General features: G+C 37.2%; 3 protein-coding genes across 3 annotated transcripts in view; all 3 read right to left on the bottom strand.

Annotated features, from left to right (window-relative positions):
* Nucleotides 1–2184: 2184 nt before the first annotated feature.
* Nucleotides 2185–3988, bottom strand: LOC107677602 (cytochrome c-like). Its single transcript, XM_016472551.1, has 3 exons — nucleotides 3842–3988; nucleotides 2833–3007; nucleotides 2185–2747 (listed from the first exon to the last, which is right to left on the bottom strand). Exons 2-3 carry the CDS (start codon nucleotides 2999–3001, stop codon nucleotides 2602–2604), a joined length of 315 nt encoding a protein of 104 aa, XP_016328037.1. The 5' UTR covers nucleotides 3002–3007; nucleotides 3842–3988; the 3' UTR covers nucleotides 2185–2601.
* Nucleotides 3989–8895: 4907 nt separating this feature from the next.
* Nucleotides 8896–15594, bottom strand: LOC107677611 (C-C chemokine receptor type 7-like). The gene is made up of 4 exons (XM_016472565.1): nucleotides 15522–15594; nucleotides 15283–15323; nucleotides 13397–14497; nucleotides 8896–9050 (listed from the first exon to the last, which is right to left on the bottom strand). Exons 1-3 carry the CDS (start codon nucleotides 15535–15537, stop codon nucleotides 13436–13438), a joined length of 1119 nt encoding a protein of 372 aa, XP_016328051.1. The 5' UTR covers nucleotides 15538–15594; the 3' UTR covers nucleotides 8896–9050; nucleotides 13397–13435.
* A 4254-nt stretch (nucleotides 15595–19848) lies between these two features.
* LOC107677565 (carboxylesterase notum2-like) overlaps nucleotides 19849–21472 on the bottom strand; it is a 7063-nt gene continuing 5439 nt past the window's right edge. Inside the window, exon 12 of the mRNA XM_016472496.1 lies at nucleotides 19849–20598. Within this exon, the coding sequence (XP_016327982.1) occupies nucleotides 20298–20598 (301 nt within the window). The 3' untranslated portion in view covers nucleotides 19849–20297. The remainder of the gene's footprint in view (nucleotides 20599–21472) is intronic.

Below are 21472 nucleotides of genomic sequence, written 5' to 3' on the forward strand. Positions count from 1 at the left end.
GAGTGAAAGTACGGATACTGCTGGTCAAATATTACTCCATTACAAGTAAAAGTTGTAAAGACAGATTGTTACTTAAGTAAAAGTACAGAAGTACTTGCTTTTAAAAGTACTTAAGTACCAAAAATAAATTTCCTTTTTTATTTCAATGCACTGTTTTATTGTTGTAAGTAATACTTGCAATACTTCTGAAGCAACTTAGAATACATTACACCTACTGAATACACTGACTAGCTTGTAGTATATTTGGAATAAAGAGCTTTTAGAATGTTAAAAACCTATGGGGGGGGTAGTATGGAAGTGATCTCACACAGTTCTGACAGTGTGTGCACACATCTATGTGTAGCCATTCATCCACATTTGAACAGAGTGGACAGTGAAATCCTGTAAATACAGACTGATAAGGAAGAAAAAAAAATCAAACCTGCTTTAAAACCCAGCAACACAACTGTAGCTGTACAACTTTACAACAGCAACACTGCTTTAACAAAAAAGCAAAACAGCAAGACTTATTTAAGTAAATGTACTTAGTTACTGTCCGGCTCTGGATGTAACTGACACAAAAGGGATAATAAATGTTTGCTTTATATGTTTATTACACTATTACACACACATTCATTAGACTATCCCTGTGTCCACAGCCTGCTCATAGATCGTATGTCAAACAAGAGAAGTGAAACGATGCTGTTGTGACCCAACACTTGCTCCATCTTCGATATACAAGATCTGGCAGGGGTCCTCTCAATGACAAACACAGACGGGCAGTGTACTTGCTCTATTTATGTCAAAGGCATAAATCAACAAGACATTCTAGTCGTAAAGCTTTAAATAAACAGGATTTAACAAATATATCCATATTAAATGTCACAGCATCGAAATTACATCTACCATAAACAAAAATGTTAATATATTTCATTGGCATATTGTAAAGCCATGGATTTCCAAATGTTTATTCAAACAACATTAATACAGAATATAGACAAATTTTAGACATCATGTCTTACGTGTTTTAACAAACATGCATGTTGATTTTGCAACCTTTACGTTCAATTAAAAAAAGTGTTACAAAATGTCGTTGCGTAACTTTCGGTGTGCTGTAGGTGGCGGCAATTTCACTTGAAATGACACTGCTAATGACATTGAAACCGTTGCCGTTTTAATGACTCAGGCAAGTTTGTTACATTTCTGTAATCTTCCAAATATATTAGGAACTTTCACATAAAAGTTTTGTAGACTTTTGTAGACTAGGCCGATGGTTAGGCTGGATCTGACCAGCGGTGCACTTTCTGAGGGATCTCTGTTCGGACTTTGCTCTCTGATGTGTACTGCACGTATCTAAGTTTAATGATCAAGTTCAATCAAAGCTGAGGCTGATAAGGTCTGTTAGGCCAGAGTCGCTACGCAATTACTTTATATAAGATCTTCCAAACTTTACCGATAACACGGTAACTTTTGTCTGAGATTTACTGGTGAAGCTATACCTTGTTGACCTTTGAACCCAGGTCACATATGACAATTAACCAACCAGTACAAGCTAAAGATGAAATCAAGTGTCTGTGCTTATATCCATGAATGATAGTTCTCAAGAATGATAGTAAATCCGTAATTTGGATGGAATGAATCTGAAAAACAGAGCACATAAAGCAATCTGAGTGCACTTTAGTGGTATTAAATTTGCAGTAATATCATTTTGTGCAATAATAATGTTATAATAACGTTATAATTAATCACTTATGGCAGCGCAACAGAATTTCCTGACATGAAAGCTTCAATATTGGTTGGAGGAACAATGCTTCCATTATCTCTCAGCCAAGAGCACCATTTATACTGAACTATGGTCATGATTTAAAAAAAGAGAAAAAAAAAAAAGTACAACCTCCCTCAGCAGGAAAAGCAATTTCTAGGAAAATTCCAGGCAAATCATCATGAAAATATTCTTACTGCATCTTTTAACCAGAAAATTGTCAGAATTTCTCAGAGGAAGAAGAGAATACCTCATGCTGTATACACTGTATTTAAAGGTCTCAAGTACATTGTCATCCGACTTCTCCTAAAGGGTCTGCTTGGTACATTGAGAACTGAAAGTCAAAAGGTAAAACTGAAGAAATTGTGAGCTATCACTAAAGTGCACAAACAGAAACATCAGCAGGCAAATGCATTTGAACATGAATAGACATGACAAAAATGCAGTTTTCACCGTTTTATTTGACAGATCAAATCCATCTGATACAATTAGTCACCAATAAGCATGCTGCTTGTTCAGTCACTCATTGTGATCCAAATACTTTTAAGGGTTCAGTACAATTTAATAATTTAATGTACAACAGCTCTTGTGAAACCAGGGGACACAGATTTCATTCACTAAGTGGATACACTGGGGATCTTCAGTAACTCGGACTCATTTTTAAATTACTTGGATAAACGAAGAAGTGGAAATCTTCCCTGCTAAAATTAACTGGCATTAGATGCATGCCACATGTTGTAATGAATAATCCTGGCCACTTGATCTGTCACATAATTTGAATAGATACCGTTAAAGACATTCAAAGCCAAACAACAAACAATTAATTTAAATATTGCAGTCTCCTCGCTCTCCCAACTGTATTATGATGTGGCTGACTTTAAGTATGCAATAAGGTCTGCCCTCTCGCCCTTCTTCTTGATCCCAGCAAAGATCATCTTTGTGCCTGGAATGTACTTCTTGGGATTCTCCAAATATTCCATCAAGGTGTCTTCACTCCAGACAATGCCTGTAAAGAGAAAGATTTGTTAAATATTGTCATTACATCATATTGTGAACAGCAAACAAACTGTAACATCATCAGTAAGCCTTACCTTTGCTCTTATTGGCATCTGTGTAGGAATATCCCACTGCCTGACCGGTCTTGCGTCCAAAAAGACCCCAAAGATTTGGCCCCACTTTGTGCTTGCCTCCGTTTTCAACTGTGTGGCACTGGGCGCACTTCTGGATGAAAACCTTCTTTCCCTTATCAACGTCACCCATATTTACCTAGAAGTAAAGGAGAGGTGAAAACACTGCAGAAAGGCATTTGAAGGGTGCGCGGTTTAAAGCACAGCGGACAGATCGTCAGAAGGTCATTCAAGGATGGAGCATCTACATGCTTAACCAATAAGCTTCAAGACATAAATCGACCAAATCAAGGTCTAAGATAGCTTATAAGGTCAGTTCACCACCAATAGAGAAGTAAAGCATCGTTTCTTGGTTCCTAGGTAGATGGATTATGTTTCCCATGACATCCAATCTCTGCAAACTCGTATCTGTAAACATCTCGGCATTATGATGTTCATCCGAGAATAACCTTAAATCGCCTTCATTAAAAGAAGCCTTAATCACTTAAGTATAGCTCGTTAGCCATCCGCCTGTGAGAACTAGCTTACCATTAATGAGAAGCCAGATCGGAGTTCGTGTGACAAAATCCCAAATTAACTTCTCAAATGACTCTCAGATAAGCTATACATTTCTGAAGAACACAGCCGAAATCGTAAACCGGCGTCAGATCCAAGTTGTGGACATCTGGCTAGCTTCCCATAACATTCCCACGCACATTTCCCATTAATTACTGAATGTTTATTACGGCTCAATTACCAAAAACGAGCCTTCCTGCTGTTACAATTACAAAAATACAGAGATTGTTCTTAAACCCTATACATTCCTTCTTTGCCATACAATTGTTCTTGAAGAGTAACGTTACCGGTAAGCTTACACGACCTTACACCACCCTTCCTCAGAACCGCTTCAAAATCCTCCATTTCGTTTAAATGCCACGATCTGCGATCATCAACGCGGCGGACGCGATCGGTTTAATGGGGCTGATAATAGTACCTTTCAGGCCGTGTCAGGAAGCTCCTTATCTTGCGAATGCGGTACTCTGTTCGTGCCGGTCGACGGACCGATTCTGTATCGGGGCAAAAAAGAAAGGTCACTTCATTTTAGAGGCGCGAGAGGGCTCCTGTATTTGACGTCACAATCATGCGCTGAGTGAGCCGTCACGTGTCTCTTCCCGACGAATCTGGTCGCGCTCCCGCAGCTGTTATCCTGAAGATCCATCTATGGAGTTGTGACGGGCAGTGCCTTTAAAGAGATAATCGGTTGACATGTAAATGAAAGGGGTGGAGAAAACATGGCTTCTCGTCAAACTTACATTGTCAATAAAATAACTATTATTTCCTACTTATTCTCAGAAAATATTTTATTTTATACTGATTTTTTAAACGTCCAATATAATACAATATAACGATTCATTAATTAATGAGAAACTATCTAAATTCGTTGAAAGGTGTGGTTACCCTGATAACAAGATTAATGAGCGCTTTTTATAGCAGCATACAGAATACTGTTAATTAACAAATTATATTTATGTTACGCATTGAAACAAGCCTCAAAGGTAGGCATTACTCAAGCACACCTGTAACCTTTTGTTATACTTTTGAATGTTAATTTTTCAGCATATACAATTAATAATAATTTAAAAAAATATTAAAAAAAGACTCAAGCACACCATACGCGCCCTTTCTGTACACGTATATAATGTGACTCTGACTTTGCGTCACATGAGCGTTTGTCTGCGTGACAGGAGTTTCATTACATTGCAGCACGTATCCAGTCACACGATTCTTGTTCGCGGGAAAATGAGCACGAGAGGTGTCCAGAAGACTCGATTTTCAAGTTATCTGGGGTTTCCCCGTCAACACCTGAAGCCGACAGGTGACTCACAAACGAGAGCTTATAATTACGGTGGTTGCTTTACACTCACGTGACTGAGAGGAATGACAATGACCGGTCTTGCACAATATATCATAACTGTACAACATCTCGTAAACAAAGCTTCTTGAAAACGTGCCTGCTTTTCAAATGAAAATACACATCTGTGTAGTTTTACAAAACAGATCCTCGCCTGCCACACAACTTCTGGTAAAACGACCTACTAACATTCCAAATTACCTTTATTTGATTTGTTTTAAACTCAGATATTCTATACTCAGTCTGTTTCTGGCAATTCCCTAAATTCCTTTGATCTTCCTGTCCCCACTGCAGTCTGATGACAGTCAGCTTATTGTGTATAATTCATCCCTTTTAATTTTATTGACCTTTTTGACCTTGTAATGTTCAATCAAAATGTCATAACTGGACCTTTCATGTGAAAACGGCAGACTTCTATGTTACAGCCCCAACGTAACCTACAGAACACGCCTGATTTGTCATTGTGACTGACTAACAAGTTAAGACTGCTCTGAGCTAGTATCAGAGGTGTTCCTGATGTGATGTGACTTTGGTTGTATGCAGTATGGGAAATAACACTTGTCATAAGCTAAATGTGATATTAAAAAAAAATAAATCTTAAAGGGGTCATATGATGCTTTTTTAAAGATCATTATTTTGTGTATTTGGTGTAACAGAATATGTTGACATGCTTTAATGTTCAAAAAACACATTATTTTTCAAATACTGTACATTATTGTAGGTCCTCTATGCCCCGCCTCTCTCAAACGCTTCGTTTTCTACAAAGTCCCTCCTTCCGACAAGCGCAGTCTGCTCTGATTGGCCAGCTGACCCAGTGCATTGTGATTGGCCGAACACCGCAAGCACTCGTCGGAAATGTAACTCCCCTTACCATAATCGTGAGCTTCAGCTAAGGAAAACTTGAAATCGCATCATATGACCCCTTTAATTGCCTATATTGTTTTTATATTTTTATTTATTTATTTGCAGTATATTGTTTTATATAGCCTTCTAATTGAGGAAAGACACTCAATTTAGTTGTGCTTAACACAAACACAAACAAGCTCCAGCATTTTAAAGTTGCCATTTAGATGCAATTGAATTTAGAATGCTGGGATACATTCATACCAAAAACACCAAAAGGCCCTCGTGAAAAATAAGCACACTTATTCATACATTTAAAAAGAGTACTTTTACGAAATAATATAATTTAAAAGAATATACTTAAATGTAATGTTTTTGGACACTTCAATTTATGCCATTTACAATGAAAAGAAAGTGTTTTATAGTTTAAATTTGTTACAGGCAATTAGTTGAATTTAAGAATGTACTGACAAACATTTATTGTACACTAAAAAAATACTTAAATGTCATTTCTATTGAAACGTGTATGCAATGTATTGAAATATATTTGTAAATACACATTAGTGTATTTAAAAATAATACCTTTAAATCTAATACCAAATGACACAGTTCAAATTATAATCAAGTACTTTACATGTGCTTTAGTATTTTAGTAAACACTTCAAAATAAGTATTCTTTAATGCATGACAAAAGATTAAAACATTAAAATGTACTTTAAAGTTAAACTTACTTTGAACTTGAACTGAAGTATGTTAAAAAAAAAACAGTCATGAATTTGCTCTCTCTTTAAACACATTTAAGTGGCCTTTTATTTGATTATTATTACATTTTCTGCATGTACAGATGAACACACTGACCCAACACAAACCAAAAGGAAAGCCATGAAATGCAATACCCAACCTGAAAAATTAAAATGGTTTAAAACTCTACTAACGCCATTATTCCCCTCAACTAAACTCACACAAATGCTATCCCAGATCTTTGCTCCGATCCTTTACTTTGAACTGCTACAGCACTGCAAGCCTCAGAATTCAATTCAATGCTGCCCTTCAAGGCAACAAACCAATTGTGGACTGTTCCGATAGCAACGGACAAAAATCCTTGCTTTTGAAGCCATGTTCTTTTTCATATTCAGCACGTTGTCTCTCCTAACTAGCCGTCATTACAGGGTTATCACCTCTACTGTTGGCCAGTTCATAAATAGCTCTAGGGAGACCTAATGTAATATCAGTCTATTAATAAAACAACATCTGAGATCTAGGTGTTGATTCTGTTCTCAAAGACTGTGAAAGAAAGGCTGTGAGAAGCGCTGTGAATGTATGTTCTCGCATGACCTTTTGGTATTTAGCCTATAAACCAATACAATTTTTGTCCATATTTTTTTTCTGTCCTCAAGATTAAAAAAGGCTTAAAAACTTCCCACATTGTTTAAAATATGAATGTTAGGTTTTACATAATTACAAGTTTTGCTCTCAGGCTCAAGAAACTCCTACTGTAGATTTGGGTGACTGCGTCCTTCCCATATTATTCCCTAGTGTTCCTTGCTGCACTTCCTCTACCTCCAACACATTTTATTGTTTCCTGTGCTGTCCCTTCCTCTCAAATGTTGCTGACATCTGCTGCTCAAATGTAGAACTGTATCGTAATATGCTCAAATGGTTGCCAGCGTCAAAATTATTTTATGCAAGAGTGCGCTCTAGTGGCTAAATGGTGGAACTGCGGCAAAGAGTGTAATGACATAATGGCTTGATTCAAAGTTTTTTTTTTAAAGCAACAGTTATATTTGCAACTTATATGTTTCATTAAGTAATAGATTATTCTTTCTTTCTCTCTTTATTTTTTGCAGTGCCTAGTTTAATGCTTTGAATGTCAGAGCTAAAAATAGTCACTTGTGTAGGGTCCTGTGCTACCGTCAGCCAATCAGCACGCAGTCATGTCCAGTGTTCGAATTGACTGGGGGCTGGGGGGGTTCCCGGCCGGACCTCCCATAAGCATTAAGGGCATTAAGCATCCCCTGGTTTTTCAATAAAAGTTTTGATTGCTGTATTAAATTTAGACCTGCTCATGTTACATCATATTTTATTTGTAAGCGTTTTTACAGCGTTGCTCATTATAACCAATCACACACGATTCTGTTGAGCTTAGGAATGCAGTAGCCAATCAGAGGCGTTCAGATTAGTCATTGCTGAAACCCCAGAGTTTTGTTCAGACTGAAACTTGTGAATTCCCTCATCATAAGCAACAAAGTGCCGATGTATGTACGATGCAAGTTAGAGATTCATTTATCATACCGTGTATGGACAGCTTCATTGATTATAAGAGGAGTTATGAGTGCTTAAACACTAGCTAGACTGAATGCTCATTTAGAGTGTGTTCTTTCACTGCATGATTCAGTATAATAAAATGCATTTAGAATGCTCCCAAAATTCAACATATGGGAGCAGAAAATGTATATATTTATATAATTTCATATAGTTGATCAATATCACACGAAGAGTGCCATTTTTTTCTCAAAAATCACAAATGTGATATTTATTTTATACAACAATTAAATAAATAAGAAGTTAATATTAAGAGACTAACGTTTTAGACACCATATTACCTATTTTTGCTCTATTTCGCCAACAAAAATGGTTCCAAACAAAGCCACAGCACTGTTTTGCTTCTCTGAAAAACATGAATGAATCAACCGTTTGAATGATTCGGTTCAATCGCAATGACTCACTCATTAACAGTGACTTGCTGCCACCTACTGGCGGTTTTAATTTCACATTTTAAAGTACCTTTTTATATATATATATTTAAGTCATTTTAAATATCAGTTTTCAACGTTTTAAGATTAAAATATCAAAACATTATTTCTGCATTTATAACTACAGGTTAAAGCATTCATGCCTTGCATCAAGCAGTGTGTATATGCATCTAAATGCCTCTTCAGATGCAGCTTCTGTGTTTCCTCTGCATTGCATGAATTTTGTTGATAATTGATGATTTTATTTGTTTGGTAACTGCCCCAAATGTCTTAAACCGTTTGAATGATTCGGTTCAATCGCAATGACTCACTCATTAACAGTGACTTGCTGCCACCTACTGGCGGTTTTAATTTCACATTTTAAAGTACCTTTTTTTAAAATATATTTTTAAAAATCATTTCAAATATCAGTATTAGGGGGACCCCCCAAGAGCTTTGACACAATTCCAAAACTGGTCATCTCAGCATTATCATGTCATTTTCCTGCAAATCTACAGTGATTAGTCACATGGCATTAACAATTTTGCTTAAAAAAACAGTATGCCCATGAGCAAAGATACAATATTTAAAATTTTCCACTTGTTTAAAAGTGCCGGCGTAGTCTTGTTGAAGTTACTTGGGGTTAAAGTATTACGTAAAGGTGAAAGGTTCCCTTAGTCACAATATTAACCTAACATGAAGCAGTAAGACACCAGCATCTACCCAGCTGGGGCTGGTTGCATAAAAGGTTTAGACTAGTCCTAAAAGTTAGTCATCTAATACTGGTCATACTTTTTAAAATTTAGTTACATAAAAAATAGATTATTCTCAGCTGAACCAAAAAAAGACTGCTTACCCCTTTGCTAACTACTAGTTGGTCAGACTAGTTTTTAAGACTGCTTAACATATAGAGGATAATGCAACTGGCCCCAGATGAAAAAAAAGCAATTAGGATGTCAGTCCTTTTATAAAATAATGCTGAGAATAAAGCAAGACAAACACATTTGGTAAAATTACAACTATTTGTAACGGGTATATTATTTTGAAAAGAGATTATCTTTGGGATACTTTTATTTTGGCGAGTGGTCCGCTTTTTGCGCGTACTGCAAGTGCAGCAGGGAGAGATGAAAAAGAGCGCGGTGTATGAGTGTGTCACACAGAAGTGAGTGCAGTGTTGTGATCGAGAAGCTCGTTCGATAAAGTTGCTTCAACGGAAGATTATCGAGGCTTAAGTCGAATAAAGGACGACAGCACTAAGTGAAAGTGTGGACAGTGAACCGCAGTTCATAGCAGAAAGGAGTTTGTTCAGTTTTGTTCTAGTGGTATGTGTTGGCTGTTAAAATGACGCAGTAACATATCGAAGGCCACGGAAGCTGTGAGTACGCTTAAAGTGAAAACCCTGCTTGATTTTTGTCATCAAGTGACTTGTTGCATGTATTTTTGCTGCATTTTGCACCTGGTGTTTTGATTGATAAGCAGCGTCAAGAGCTAACATTTCAACGGGACCATTCACGTGCAATTAAGTTTCCCGTACGTGTCAGAGCACGTGAGACCGAGATCGCTGTATAATGCAGTTAATGCAGAGACTTAACTTTTCCGCCAATTAAAGTTTGAAGATTGTGTTGCTACCCTGCCATCCAAGTGACATCTCAGGTTGATTCATCTCAGTTTGATGCTTGTTGAGACAGTTTATCTGTGGGATATTTTTACAAGACTGAGTGAATTTTTGAACTTACACACTTAAAACTACTTGATCTTCAGTTTATTTCAACGCACTCTACGTCCAGTCAACGCCCTCTAATTCATCGTTCTATGGTATTCCTCTATCTGAGAAGGTACTTGAGGGCCGCTGTGGAGTGTCACCTAGGGTGAGGAGTAATGTGCTAGTGGAACCTGCAGCTGGCACCAGTTTGCCGAAAGGACTCTTAGTGGCTCACGTTCTTGCTAAAACAGACTGTGGAAAGGTCCCTGTGCGTATGCTGAACTTGAGTGGAAAGACCATTAGAATTGCACCCCGATCTAGAGTGGCTTCTGTTTTTAAGCCAAAAGAGGTGGTCACAAAGGATGTTCTTGAATTGGAGGAAGATGACGGTGTACTTCATGTCAAAGAATTAAAGGAAGACAAAGTTCAGGCTGATAAGAACTTACTCATGCAGCCACCAGTTCCAGTTGAAGTAAACTATGAAGGTCTCACACCAGCACAATGTGAAAGACTCATCGAGTTGTTATCAAAACACAGGGATGTCTTCTCCAGAGACGACCAATATTATGGTTACACCACAGCTGTGGTGCATGAAATCCCTACTGGCGAAGCACCACCGATAAAACAGCGTCATCGTAGAGTACCACCACAGATATTTCAAGAAGTCAAAAGGCATGTCCAGAACCTGGTGTCCCAGGGAATCCTCAAAGAGAGCAGCAGCCCCTGGGCATCACCCGCAGTTATCGTAATGAAAAAAGATGGCAGTGTGCGTTTCTGCTGCGATTATCGAAAGCTGAACCAAGTGACGTATAAGGACGCTTATCCGCTTCCACGGGTGGATGAGTCCTTGGATGCGTTGGGCAACGCCAAACTGTTCTCTACACTGGATTTGACCGCTGGGTATTTCCAGGTGGCTGTGAGTGAGAAAGATAGGGAGAAGACAGCCGTCACCACCCCATTTGGGCTGTTTGAGTGGACCAGGATTCCGTGGAAACTCTCAATGTGAGAGATTTAATCGTACCATGCACGACTTAAGAACCTTGCCACCAGAAGAGAAGAGAGATTGGAAGACTCACTTTCCGGAGCTGGTAATGGCTTACAACAGTCACGTCCATTCATCTACTGGTTATTCTCCGTTCTATTTAATGTTCGGAAGGGATGCACGTTTACCAATGGATGTTCTTGGAGAAAAGGATCTAGAAGAGGATGAGGTTGATAACCTGGACGACTGGGTGAAAGGTCATCATGCAAGACTGAAGACGGCTGTGGAGGTAGCAAACGCAGCATCTCAAGAGGCTTCCAGAAAGAGAAAGAGGATTTATGACCGCAAGTCATCTGGAGCTCTTGTGAGGCCTGGAGATCGGGTGCTACTGCGCAATCACAAACACAGGGGCAGAAATAAAATTCAGGATAAATGGGAAGACACACCATACATAGTGATAAAGCAAAACCACTTAGACATACCTGTGTTTACCGTCAAACCAGAAAAGGGGAGGTGAGATTTAATTGTGTATGCTTTGTTTTTTTTGTTGTTTTCAAATGTGATTGTTTGAAGATGATCGTTTGGAAAGGTGAGAATTTGTGGGTTTACCAATTGACAAATTGCAAGTGATCTCATTTTGAAGTTTCATAAGGGATTTGTTATACCACAAGTGAAAAGTTTTCAACTGTTGTGTTGAAGGTGATTGTGTGGATTTGAAAAGACGGCACAAAGACTAAATTCTTTTTATGATTTTCATTTAATCGATTACTCAAACAAGAAATAATTATTCATAAGAAAAATAAATCTAAAATAATAAATTCTGTTTAATTCCTTTTTGCACTTATCTACAGTGTACCTTTCTGTTGAGAGCTGTCAGGGAGTGGGGGAGTCTCACTTACTTTATTAGATCTGGGAAGGGAGGAGCATATCACACTGTACTCTCATGTATGCAATTTCACTTCAGGAAGCCACCGTGTAACGTTACCATACCTGAAGCCTACCCTTGTCAATCAGTAGTGTTCCAACACAATAAGGTAAGAAACCACATACACACGTTAGTGTGTAACGAGACTAAAAAGTTTGGGGAGCGGGGACCAAGATCCTTTCGTTGTCCAAACTTCCAGGGCAGCCGTAATCCATTTCCCCTACACAATGGGCTAAATACCCCCGTTACATATTGATAAATATTTCTTCTTTCTTTTTTTCCAAGAAGATGGAATGGCACTTCCTCAACAAACCCACATTGTGCAAATGTAATATATCTACTATAATATCATAACATTTTTGTGAAAATAACCTTGATCCCTTGGCACTTATACTGTCTAGCTTAAACAGTTTCAGCAGAGCACACAACTCCCAATATTCTCTCAATATTCAGCTGCAATACAAAGCTGTCACTGGGGCAGTACCCTTTCAAAAGGTACTAATTTGTAGGATTGCACTTTGGGTACTAATATGTACTTTTAAAGTACTAATATGTACCATTTCGGGGTAACTAAAGTGCAAAGACGTACCTTTTAGCTCTTGTACCTGACCCAGTGACAGCTTTGTACCTCTTTTGTTCTTCAGTAACTTTGTTCTTAAGTAAAGTGTGTTTGTGTGTTGCATATATAATTTAAACCAATTTTTGGCCAGTATCTAAAAATTAATAAATGAAAACTGAATTGAGCTGTATGTTGCTTCTCCGCAAGCAGGGCATTTTAAGTGTAACACGGACTCACCACAACCACATAGTACCATGTGACCACAGACGATGAGTCCTCTTTACAAACTAGTAAGGTGGGTGAGAAACCAAAGAAGGTAATAGTTCATAATTTCGTGCAAGTGAACAATGTTCTATGTTTGCATTCTGTGTTTGTAGTTTCTAAATCTATTTCTCCTGTTCAGTTTTTAGCTTAGCGGTACATATATTTTGCATGCAACTGAAGAGGGTGAAACTATTTTGTTGTGCACATGTTTCTAACACTCAAAACTCAAGTCAGTTATTTTAGGAAATTTTTATTTATTCAGTTTTATAACATCTCAGACAGAGTAAAGAAACTTAGTGGATAGTTAGCCTTAAAGAGGTCTCATTTTTGAAAGCACGTGTAATATACAGTATATTGATATTGAGAACAAGATATTGAACACAGAATGGCTACATCATATAACAAAGAGCGATAGACATTTCTCAAAGAGCAATCAAAAACAAGAAGTGAAAAGCTTATTGTTACAAAGAAGGAAGTTTTTGTACAATAAGTCACTAGTAACACTGCACAGCAAAATTTGCAGTATGTCAGTATATGGCACCATACAGTCCTCCATAGGCACATTGATCTGAATGGAGCTTATGAAGCGATTTACCACTATGTAACAGAAGTAAATTGGCAAAACTTTTGATGTTGTTCTGGAATCTGTTCTTAAACAGATAGGAGCATTCAGGGGGAAAACGTCGTTGTGGTTTCGGTGTCCAGGCCGACAGAGGATCTTCGTTTGCCGCAGTGGGTGTACATGAGGTGGCTCTTACTGATACATCCCAAGTCTTTCAGTAGCTTCAGGAGATCATTGCGAAACTTTACCCCAATGAAGGCGTACAGGAAGGGGTTTATGCAACAGCGCAAGAAGGCCACGGCTCTGGTCACATCCAAAGCGTAAAGACGACCCTTGTCCTTGTTGCAATCCGTTGTTTCCTGAGTGGTCACTCCCATGACTACATTGTAGGGTAGTTGACTGAACACAAAGACAGATACCACTGCAATGATGACCTTGAAGGCTTTATTCCTCTCAAAGTTCTTGGCTTGGATGAGGGTCTTGATGATACAGATGTAACAGAACCCCATGACAACCGCTGGAAGTATAAAACCCAGGACCATCTGACTTACCAGCATCCTAATGCGGTAGTCTTCATAGTTGTTGCCATTTGCCGTACAGGTGCCATTGATGTTGACTTCAGAGAACACCATGTCAGGTACCGAAAAGATCACCGCCATCACCCAAGTAACCAGAGAAGACACCTGTCCATAAAAGACCGCACTGGAGCGACAGCGATGAGCAGAGACGGCCTTTGTTATGGAGAAATAGCGATCTACGCTGATACAGGTGAGAAGGAACATGCCGCTGAAGAAGCTGACCTTGTAGATGGTGAACATGGCCTTGCATGGATACAGACCCAAGTGCCACTTGCTCATGAAACTAGCTGCCCAGAAGGGAAGAGAAATTGCAAACAGCAGGTCAGCCATGGCTAGATTGAGCAGGTAGACATCAGTCATCGTCTTAAGCCTCTTGAAGTAAAGGTAGGTTAGGATGACCAGAAAGTTTCCCACAAGGGCCAGGAGGCAGATGATGGTGTAGATGGTGGGCAGGAACCAGGCACGGAAGGAACGGTTGGAGCCTCTATCGCACATTAATTCAAGATCGCTGTAATCCACCGTCTCTGTGGAATACTCATTCTCTGTTTTGTCTTCCATGTGGTATTCAGCAGTCACATTGGACCAGCTTATCTGAAATAAAGGTAATGCAGATGCTTCACAAAAACCATTCAAGGAAAAAGGTATCATTATCATCAGTCTAAATCTGTACATGATTCCTGTTTTACGATTAACTGTGTAAGTGTTTGAAAAACCCATTCTGCTATACAAAGTTGGATTTAAAACTAGGTGTGCAGACAAACAAGCAGTCCTCCGGAAGTATAATGAATAGTTCTCACAAAAATGGAAATTCTGGCATCTTGCAATAATAAGGTTCTGTTTGTTATACATTAGTTGACATGAACTGATAATGAAATAAAGTCTTCTAAAGCATTTATTAATCTTATTTAATGTTATTTTCAACATCTACTAAAACATAAAAGTTGTATCTGTTGATATTATTTAACGGACCTGAGCTAACATGAACTAACAATTAACAACTAAGATTAATGAATACTGTAACAAGTGTATTGTCATCGCAAGATAATGTTAATTTAAGCATTAACCAACATTAACTAATGGAACCTTATTGTAAATTGTTACCAATTTACTTGTTTCTGTAGCATACAAAAGATGTCAGCCTCAGTCACCACTCACGTTCACTGCACGCAAAACGTGCAATGAAAGCGAATGGTGACTGATTTTTTCATTCACCCTCAAATCTCCTTCTGTGTTCCACAAAAGCATGTCAGTCATACAGGTTTAGAACTATGAGTAGAGCAAGTAAATGACAGAATTTTCATTTTTGGGTGAACTATATTCTCTGAATTTAGAGGTTAAATGAAAGTTGAGTGCAGTTTGTTTAATTCATGAATTACCTTTATTTGGCACGACCATATCAGCAGCAAAGGGGAAAAAACTGTCAATAAAAAACGCAATGTGTCAGAAAGTACACAAAATTATAGATTTCATTAAGTAAAAGGTTAAAAGAAAAAAATAGAACTACACTAAAAGACCCTTTCTCTTCTTTGACCAAATCCTGTACATTTTTATAGATTTGTAAAGCTATTTGATACATTTAACAGCGTTATTCAACAGATTAATTTTTTAGGCTTACCGGTAAACGCATGCATGATTTAAGACTTTCTCTTTGAATGTTTCGCCAGGACTGCTAACAACACAGTGAATACAAAAGCTTTGCATCTGCTGTGTTAAAAAGGTGAAGCACCACTTTTAACTTTGAAGCCAAAACCAGAGGAAAGGGTTTTCACCACAGCCTGCACTGTGTTTCAAGAAAAACAACTTAATTTCTTACCTTTGTACAACCATATACTTGTCCTCAACCATAAATTTATCCAATTTTAAATACTTTCCTGCTGTTCATTATTATACCAATTACATAATTAAACCAACCAGTAAAAATTAAAAAACAAATGATCTATTTGCAATCTTTACTGTCTGCGTATAATTTCTGCTTTAATTTCTTAAACATTGTGTTTAAACAAAATAGTAATTTACTAGACACAGATACACCGCAATGCTGTGGCACATGGTAAAACGGCCTTTATACAATGTGACCCAGTAGATAGGGTATAAATTTAGATGCTATACCTTTATTATGATGACTCAGATATAATCCACTAAAAGAGATATAATTAGTTTATTTGATGTTAAAAAGCAGTTTTTTTTGTGTGTAAAGTATCATGCTCTGACTGCTCGGTATTGCTCTGATTATTCTGTTATGTTTTACAGTGTATTTCAAGTTCTGTCAAAATCCTGAACACAAGTGCAGACTACAAATAAGGCAGACTATAAAGGAACAACAACAACAACAATTCATTTAACTTGCTTTTCCCCCACTTCTGGTTCTTTAAATTTCCTTGTCCTCAATCACTGTCAGACCCCCCACCCCCCACCCCTCCATCAAGTTTCAACTCTGCACAGGTATACGCACTGCTGCACGTGTGCAGCTGTGGGTTTGTGTGTACATTGCTGCCAGGAAAAGAGGCCTAAGCAGGAAGACGTGTTTCGGCCACAACTCCGGTGATTTGCGTGGTGAAAGAACTGTTGCAGTTAGCTCACACAAATGGTGAATAAACCTCACTGGTACAATCACCTTTACACTTACCTGTTTATACAGAAACCACTGGTGTTTGTGGGGATTTTTTTGGGTTATTGACAGATAAGTGGCCTTAAGATTGAACTATATATATATATATGTATGCATGCAGTGGATTAAAAACATATGTCAGAAAAATGAAGACTAAACAAAAAGGTTACACTCAAGATAATCTGGGTAAAGGCAAGACCATTTGTATTCTTTAAATGCAGGTCATAGACTGTTTGTAGCTATCAAGCTTTGAGTTTCATCAAAGAAAGATCAAAGAGAAAGAAAGAAAGAAAGAGCACACATCCCCCCACCCCAAAATCAGAAAGGAAAACAACACCAATGAAAGTTCCCTTTTCTCAAACCACCTCTAGTAAAAAACAAACCGATGCACGCTGTTACACGGAAAGTTTGCCAAAGTGCACGCAAGCGTGTGCACTTTAAAACAGTAGCCTATGATCACTGTTATATATATATATATATATCTCTATATCTGTATGTCACTGTAATTCAGAAGCTTGAGAGAAATAGTTGACAGTGGTTTTAATAAAAACAGTAAGATATAACTTATCAAAACAACAATACATTATTTTGGTATGTCAAATGGTGAGAAACCCAAGAAACCCAAGACCACTTTGCTGATTGTAGGGTAACTTGTAAAACCAAAGAAATATCAAGAAGGTCTACACCTTTTTAGGTATTTACTAGCTATTACAATAAAGAAGTATTTCTTATTTGCAAATTACATATGAAGAGTTTATTTGCAAAAACAGATAACTCCGATTTTTAAAATGTTAAAAAATCTTGTTTTTGTTATGTTGTCATGTTTTTATTGTGTTTTATTGTGTTAGTTAGCTGTATTTTTAAGTTATTTTTTACCTAATCAAAATAACCCAACTGCAGTTTGAGATTAATTGGAATGCACAATGAAAAAACATAATTTTTGAAAATTGTTAAAAACAGAGTTATCTGTTTTTGCAAATGAACTCTTCATATGCATTATAGAATTCCAGTATATAAACTATTATTGGTTGTGAGTTGAGGCAATGCTTGCATAGCTGCTCTTGTTTAAGGCCAGCATCTCTATTATTTTAGCAAAAGCACGTTAAAGTTAAATGCTTCAGTATTTGCAAAGGAATATTTTAACTGAATTGTATACATTGAATATTGCATACAACATTTTAATCAGAAGATCAGCCAAGCGATGCAATACACTCCTCAATGTTGTACCATGGATGTAAGCACAAATTATCTTTTCTATTTTCATTTCAAAGCAAGTTCTTAGCTATTCACTAGACATTCTGTGAAATATAGTAGATTCTAGAGTTTGGGTTTTCATAATTAACAGCTAGACAACCTCAAGTGACCTCGGACCGTTAGTCAAACTACTCACTGGTGTGTACAGGAAGCCGGGCTAAGCTTGTCTGCACTCTGTCATATGCCCTGTTTCCCTCACCGGTGTGTTCGTCTCATAATGAATTGTTTATATACATGGATATAACTGTAAAATTTCCCTTTAGACATGAAGTGTTCCAGCTCTTCTGGGAAGTTTCTTAGTCATGCCTTTGCTTAATCACGTATGTGAAAACATAAGGTTTTTTTTTTTACTCATGAAACTCCCACTCAAATTCTCTGCTTTAAACTTTTAGGAAGTTGCATGGAAAACAAAACCTTGCAGACCTTCCAGAAATTGACATCAAGCCTAAAATAATCTTCCACTTTAAAAAATAGTAAGAAACAAAATACGGTTTGCCAAAGTGCACACAAGTGTGTGCAGTAGCCTATGATCACTGTTAGATATAGCTCTATATCTGTATGTCACTGTAATTCACAGAAGCTTGAGGGAAATAGTTGACGGTGGTTTTAATAAAAACAGTAAGATATAACTTATCAAAACAACAAAAATTTTTTTTGGTATGTCAAATGGTGAGAAACCTAAGAAACCAAGACCACTTTGCTGATTTCAGTGTAACTTAAAACCAAAGAAATATCAAGAAGATCTACACCTTTTTTAGGTATTTACTAGCTATTACAGTAAAGAAGTATTTCAAAACCTTGCAGATCTACCAGAAATTGACATCAAGCCTAAAATAATCTCCTCCTTTAAAGAAATGTAAGAAACAAAGTACAATTATAAAACATATCGCTGCCTAGAAAAAAACCCTGCAGCTCAAACAAGAATGTAGAAGTCTTGAATTCCACTTAAAAATGTTCTACTCAAAGTCAATTTAGTTGATTTTAATTGTCTTTTCAATGAGATGGTGGTAAGATAGCAAGCAACTATACAGCTAACCTAGAGAGTAGAAATAAGATCACTGATAAGATTGTGGTTAAGCACAAAAATTTACGACGGAAATCATTTTGGGTTGGAACAAGAATCACATTTCAAACAGATAAGTTCAGTCATCTAACCACAGTGTTTTTGTAATGTAAAGTTGCTACCATGCCATTCTCCATCGGATTCCATTGTCCTTTTAAATGGTCAAAGACAAGTTTTTAAGCAGTTTCACATTAGTCAGCTTCCATTAGTCAACTACTCATGAAACCAAATAATGATGTCATTTCTTTTAATTTTTTCAGGCACATTAACACACTATTCTAGCAACACACACACACACACACACACACACACTTTGGGTTTCCAGATTTTATGAGGACATTCCATAGACGTAATTGTTTTTATACTGTACAAACTGTATTTTCTATCCCCTTATCCTAACCCTGCCCCTAAACCTATCCCTCACACAAAACTTGCATTTTTTAGAAAGTCCCAAGGTCAAAAATGACTGGTATTCTTGTGGGGACATTTGGTCTCCATAACATGGGGAATACCAGGTACAAACAACACACACACTGAGATAGCAGGTGTCTAAAACATCTTGTACATATAAAAGCTTTCATTCATCTTTTTTTTAGTGTTCAAGATAAGTCAAACCAACTATAAATGTCAAAAGATATTACAGATCATGAAAATAGGCAAGGAGTATAATCATATGGATGTAAGATAATTCTATTTAAAATAGATGTTTTTGTTTTATGATATATTTTTAAGGACATTCAGATGGTTGTCAATATGTAACTGCACATGTCTTATTAATATATAAGGCAAAATTAAACAGATACCACATTTATCCTTTCACTATTATCAGTGTGTGTCATTTTTATGATTCTTATCTGCAAAATGGACTACAATGTCCTAAAACAGCATGCACTTGCTAAAAAATAATACAGATATATAACGTATGTATTGTGACAGGATGTTTGGAAAATGTGGTTACTGCAATGTTCTGGTTTCTTGTAACTTTAAAAAAAAAATCAACTGTTGTTATTATACTTCTCACTGCTTTTCTCCAGAATGTAATGGAAAGACAAACATCCTTCTAAATGTCCTTGTTGTTTATCAACTTGTACATTCTTCAGATTTAGTTAACAGTAAATTCAGCTCTTTTTGATTTTGTTGGTACACTATGATGTTGTCAGACAGTTTTATCTAAAGCACTGAATTCAGACACCAGTTCTCTTACGGAAGTGATGAATTAGATTAGCAGTTGTGATAACCATTGATTAACTGTGTCCAGCTAGAGTCGCTTGCTTGGAGAACCCAAAAATCATTCTAGAACACGGTTGTAAAGGCAGACTGTCGGTACTGAAATCCAGTGACATGTTCACTAGACAAACCCAGGTCCTTCTCTGGAAGTGGCCAGAGAGGAAGCCACTGAACAATCTCTAAAAAGTGTGGATGAGGTGAACTGTGTTGATGAGAACACCACCGCCGCTAATGCTAATTTAGCCACCACTGCTGACCATGCTGGCCGAAATATCTCCGCTTACATCCAAGCCGAGCTTTTGCAGGTCCAAGCCCATACTGGTCAGCGCCTGGAGCAGAGTCATCTCCTGTTGCGTGGCCTGGTCAATCAGGGCTGGACAGGTTGGGTTGCACTGTGGCCACTGGCAGTTATCGATGAGATGAAAGGGACAGCCTTTTAGAGGCGTTTTGCTGTTCTTATTAGCCTCCTGAAGACTTCTGTCCCAGCACTGCAGAGCACGAGAGAGTGACGTCCCCTTGATCTGGAAATCCATCCAATTACTGAAGGAGCACAAAATCAAAATAGACCTTTACTTGTCCTGTATAATTCAGAAGTGGGTTCTGACAGGAAGTCTCAATCACTTAAAAAAGTGGTGAAGTGCATAAGCGCAGAAAGAACGAAAAAATGTGATTTAGTGTTCCAGTTAAAGATCTGGGTTGGTAACAGAAATAAAGAATGCAGCCTTGGGAAACATAAGCGACGAAAAGATTTTCAGCATCCCCATATTATTAAATAATGTTCTCCTTTAAGGAAATGTAAGAAATTAAGTATAATTACAGAACATAACTCTAAAAACAACTGCAATTCAAACAAGAATGTAGAAGTCTTGAAATTCTCCTCCATTAGGTTCTGCTCAGTAAGTACATTTTGTTTTTTAAGTGAGATTGTAGTGTGATTGAAAGCAACAATACAGCTAACCTAGAGAGTAGAAATAAGATATCTGATAAGATTGTGGTTAAGCACAAACATTTATGACATAAATCATTCTGGGTTGGAACAAGAATCACAATATTACTGTTTTACTCTCTTTGATATAAATAATGTAGCTGTGGTGAACATAAGAGACTTCTTTTAAAAAAATTAATAATAAATAAAGAAACAAACAAATAAATAAATAAATCCTAATTACTCCAAACTTTTAACTGGTAGTATATATATACTGTATGTATAACTTACAGATTTTCTTGAAACTTCTGGAATCACAAAATGAATTGTGGTGAATTAATTGACCTGTATTCTGTTAATATATTAACTAAATTACATCATTAACAGAAAATGAGAGTGTGGATATAGGTAAATTAATTCACCACAATTCTGTATGTGATTTCAGAAGTTTCAAGAATTGTATGTTTTTGGGGAAAATGCATATATATA

The sequence above is a fragment of the Sinocyclocheilus anshuiensis genome, unplaced genomic scaffold (genome assembly GCF_001515605.1).
Source record: "Sinocyclocheilus anshuiensis isolate Anshui unplaced genomic scaffold, SAMN03320099.WGS_v1.1 scaffold472, whole genome shotgun sequence".
NCBI classification, from domain to species: domain Eukaryota; kingdom Metazoa; phylum Chordata; class Actinopteri; order Cypriniformes; family Cyprinidae; genus Sinocyclocheilus; species Sinocyclocheilus anshuiensis.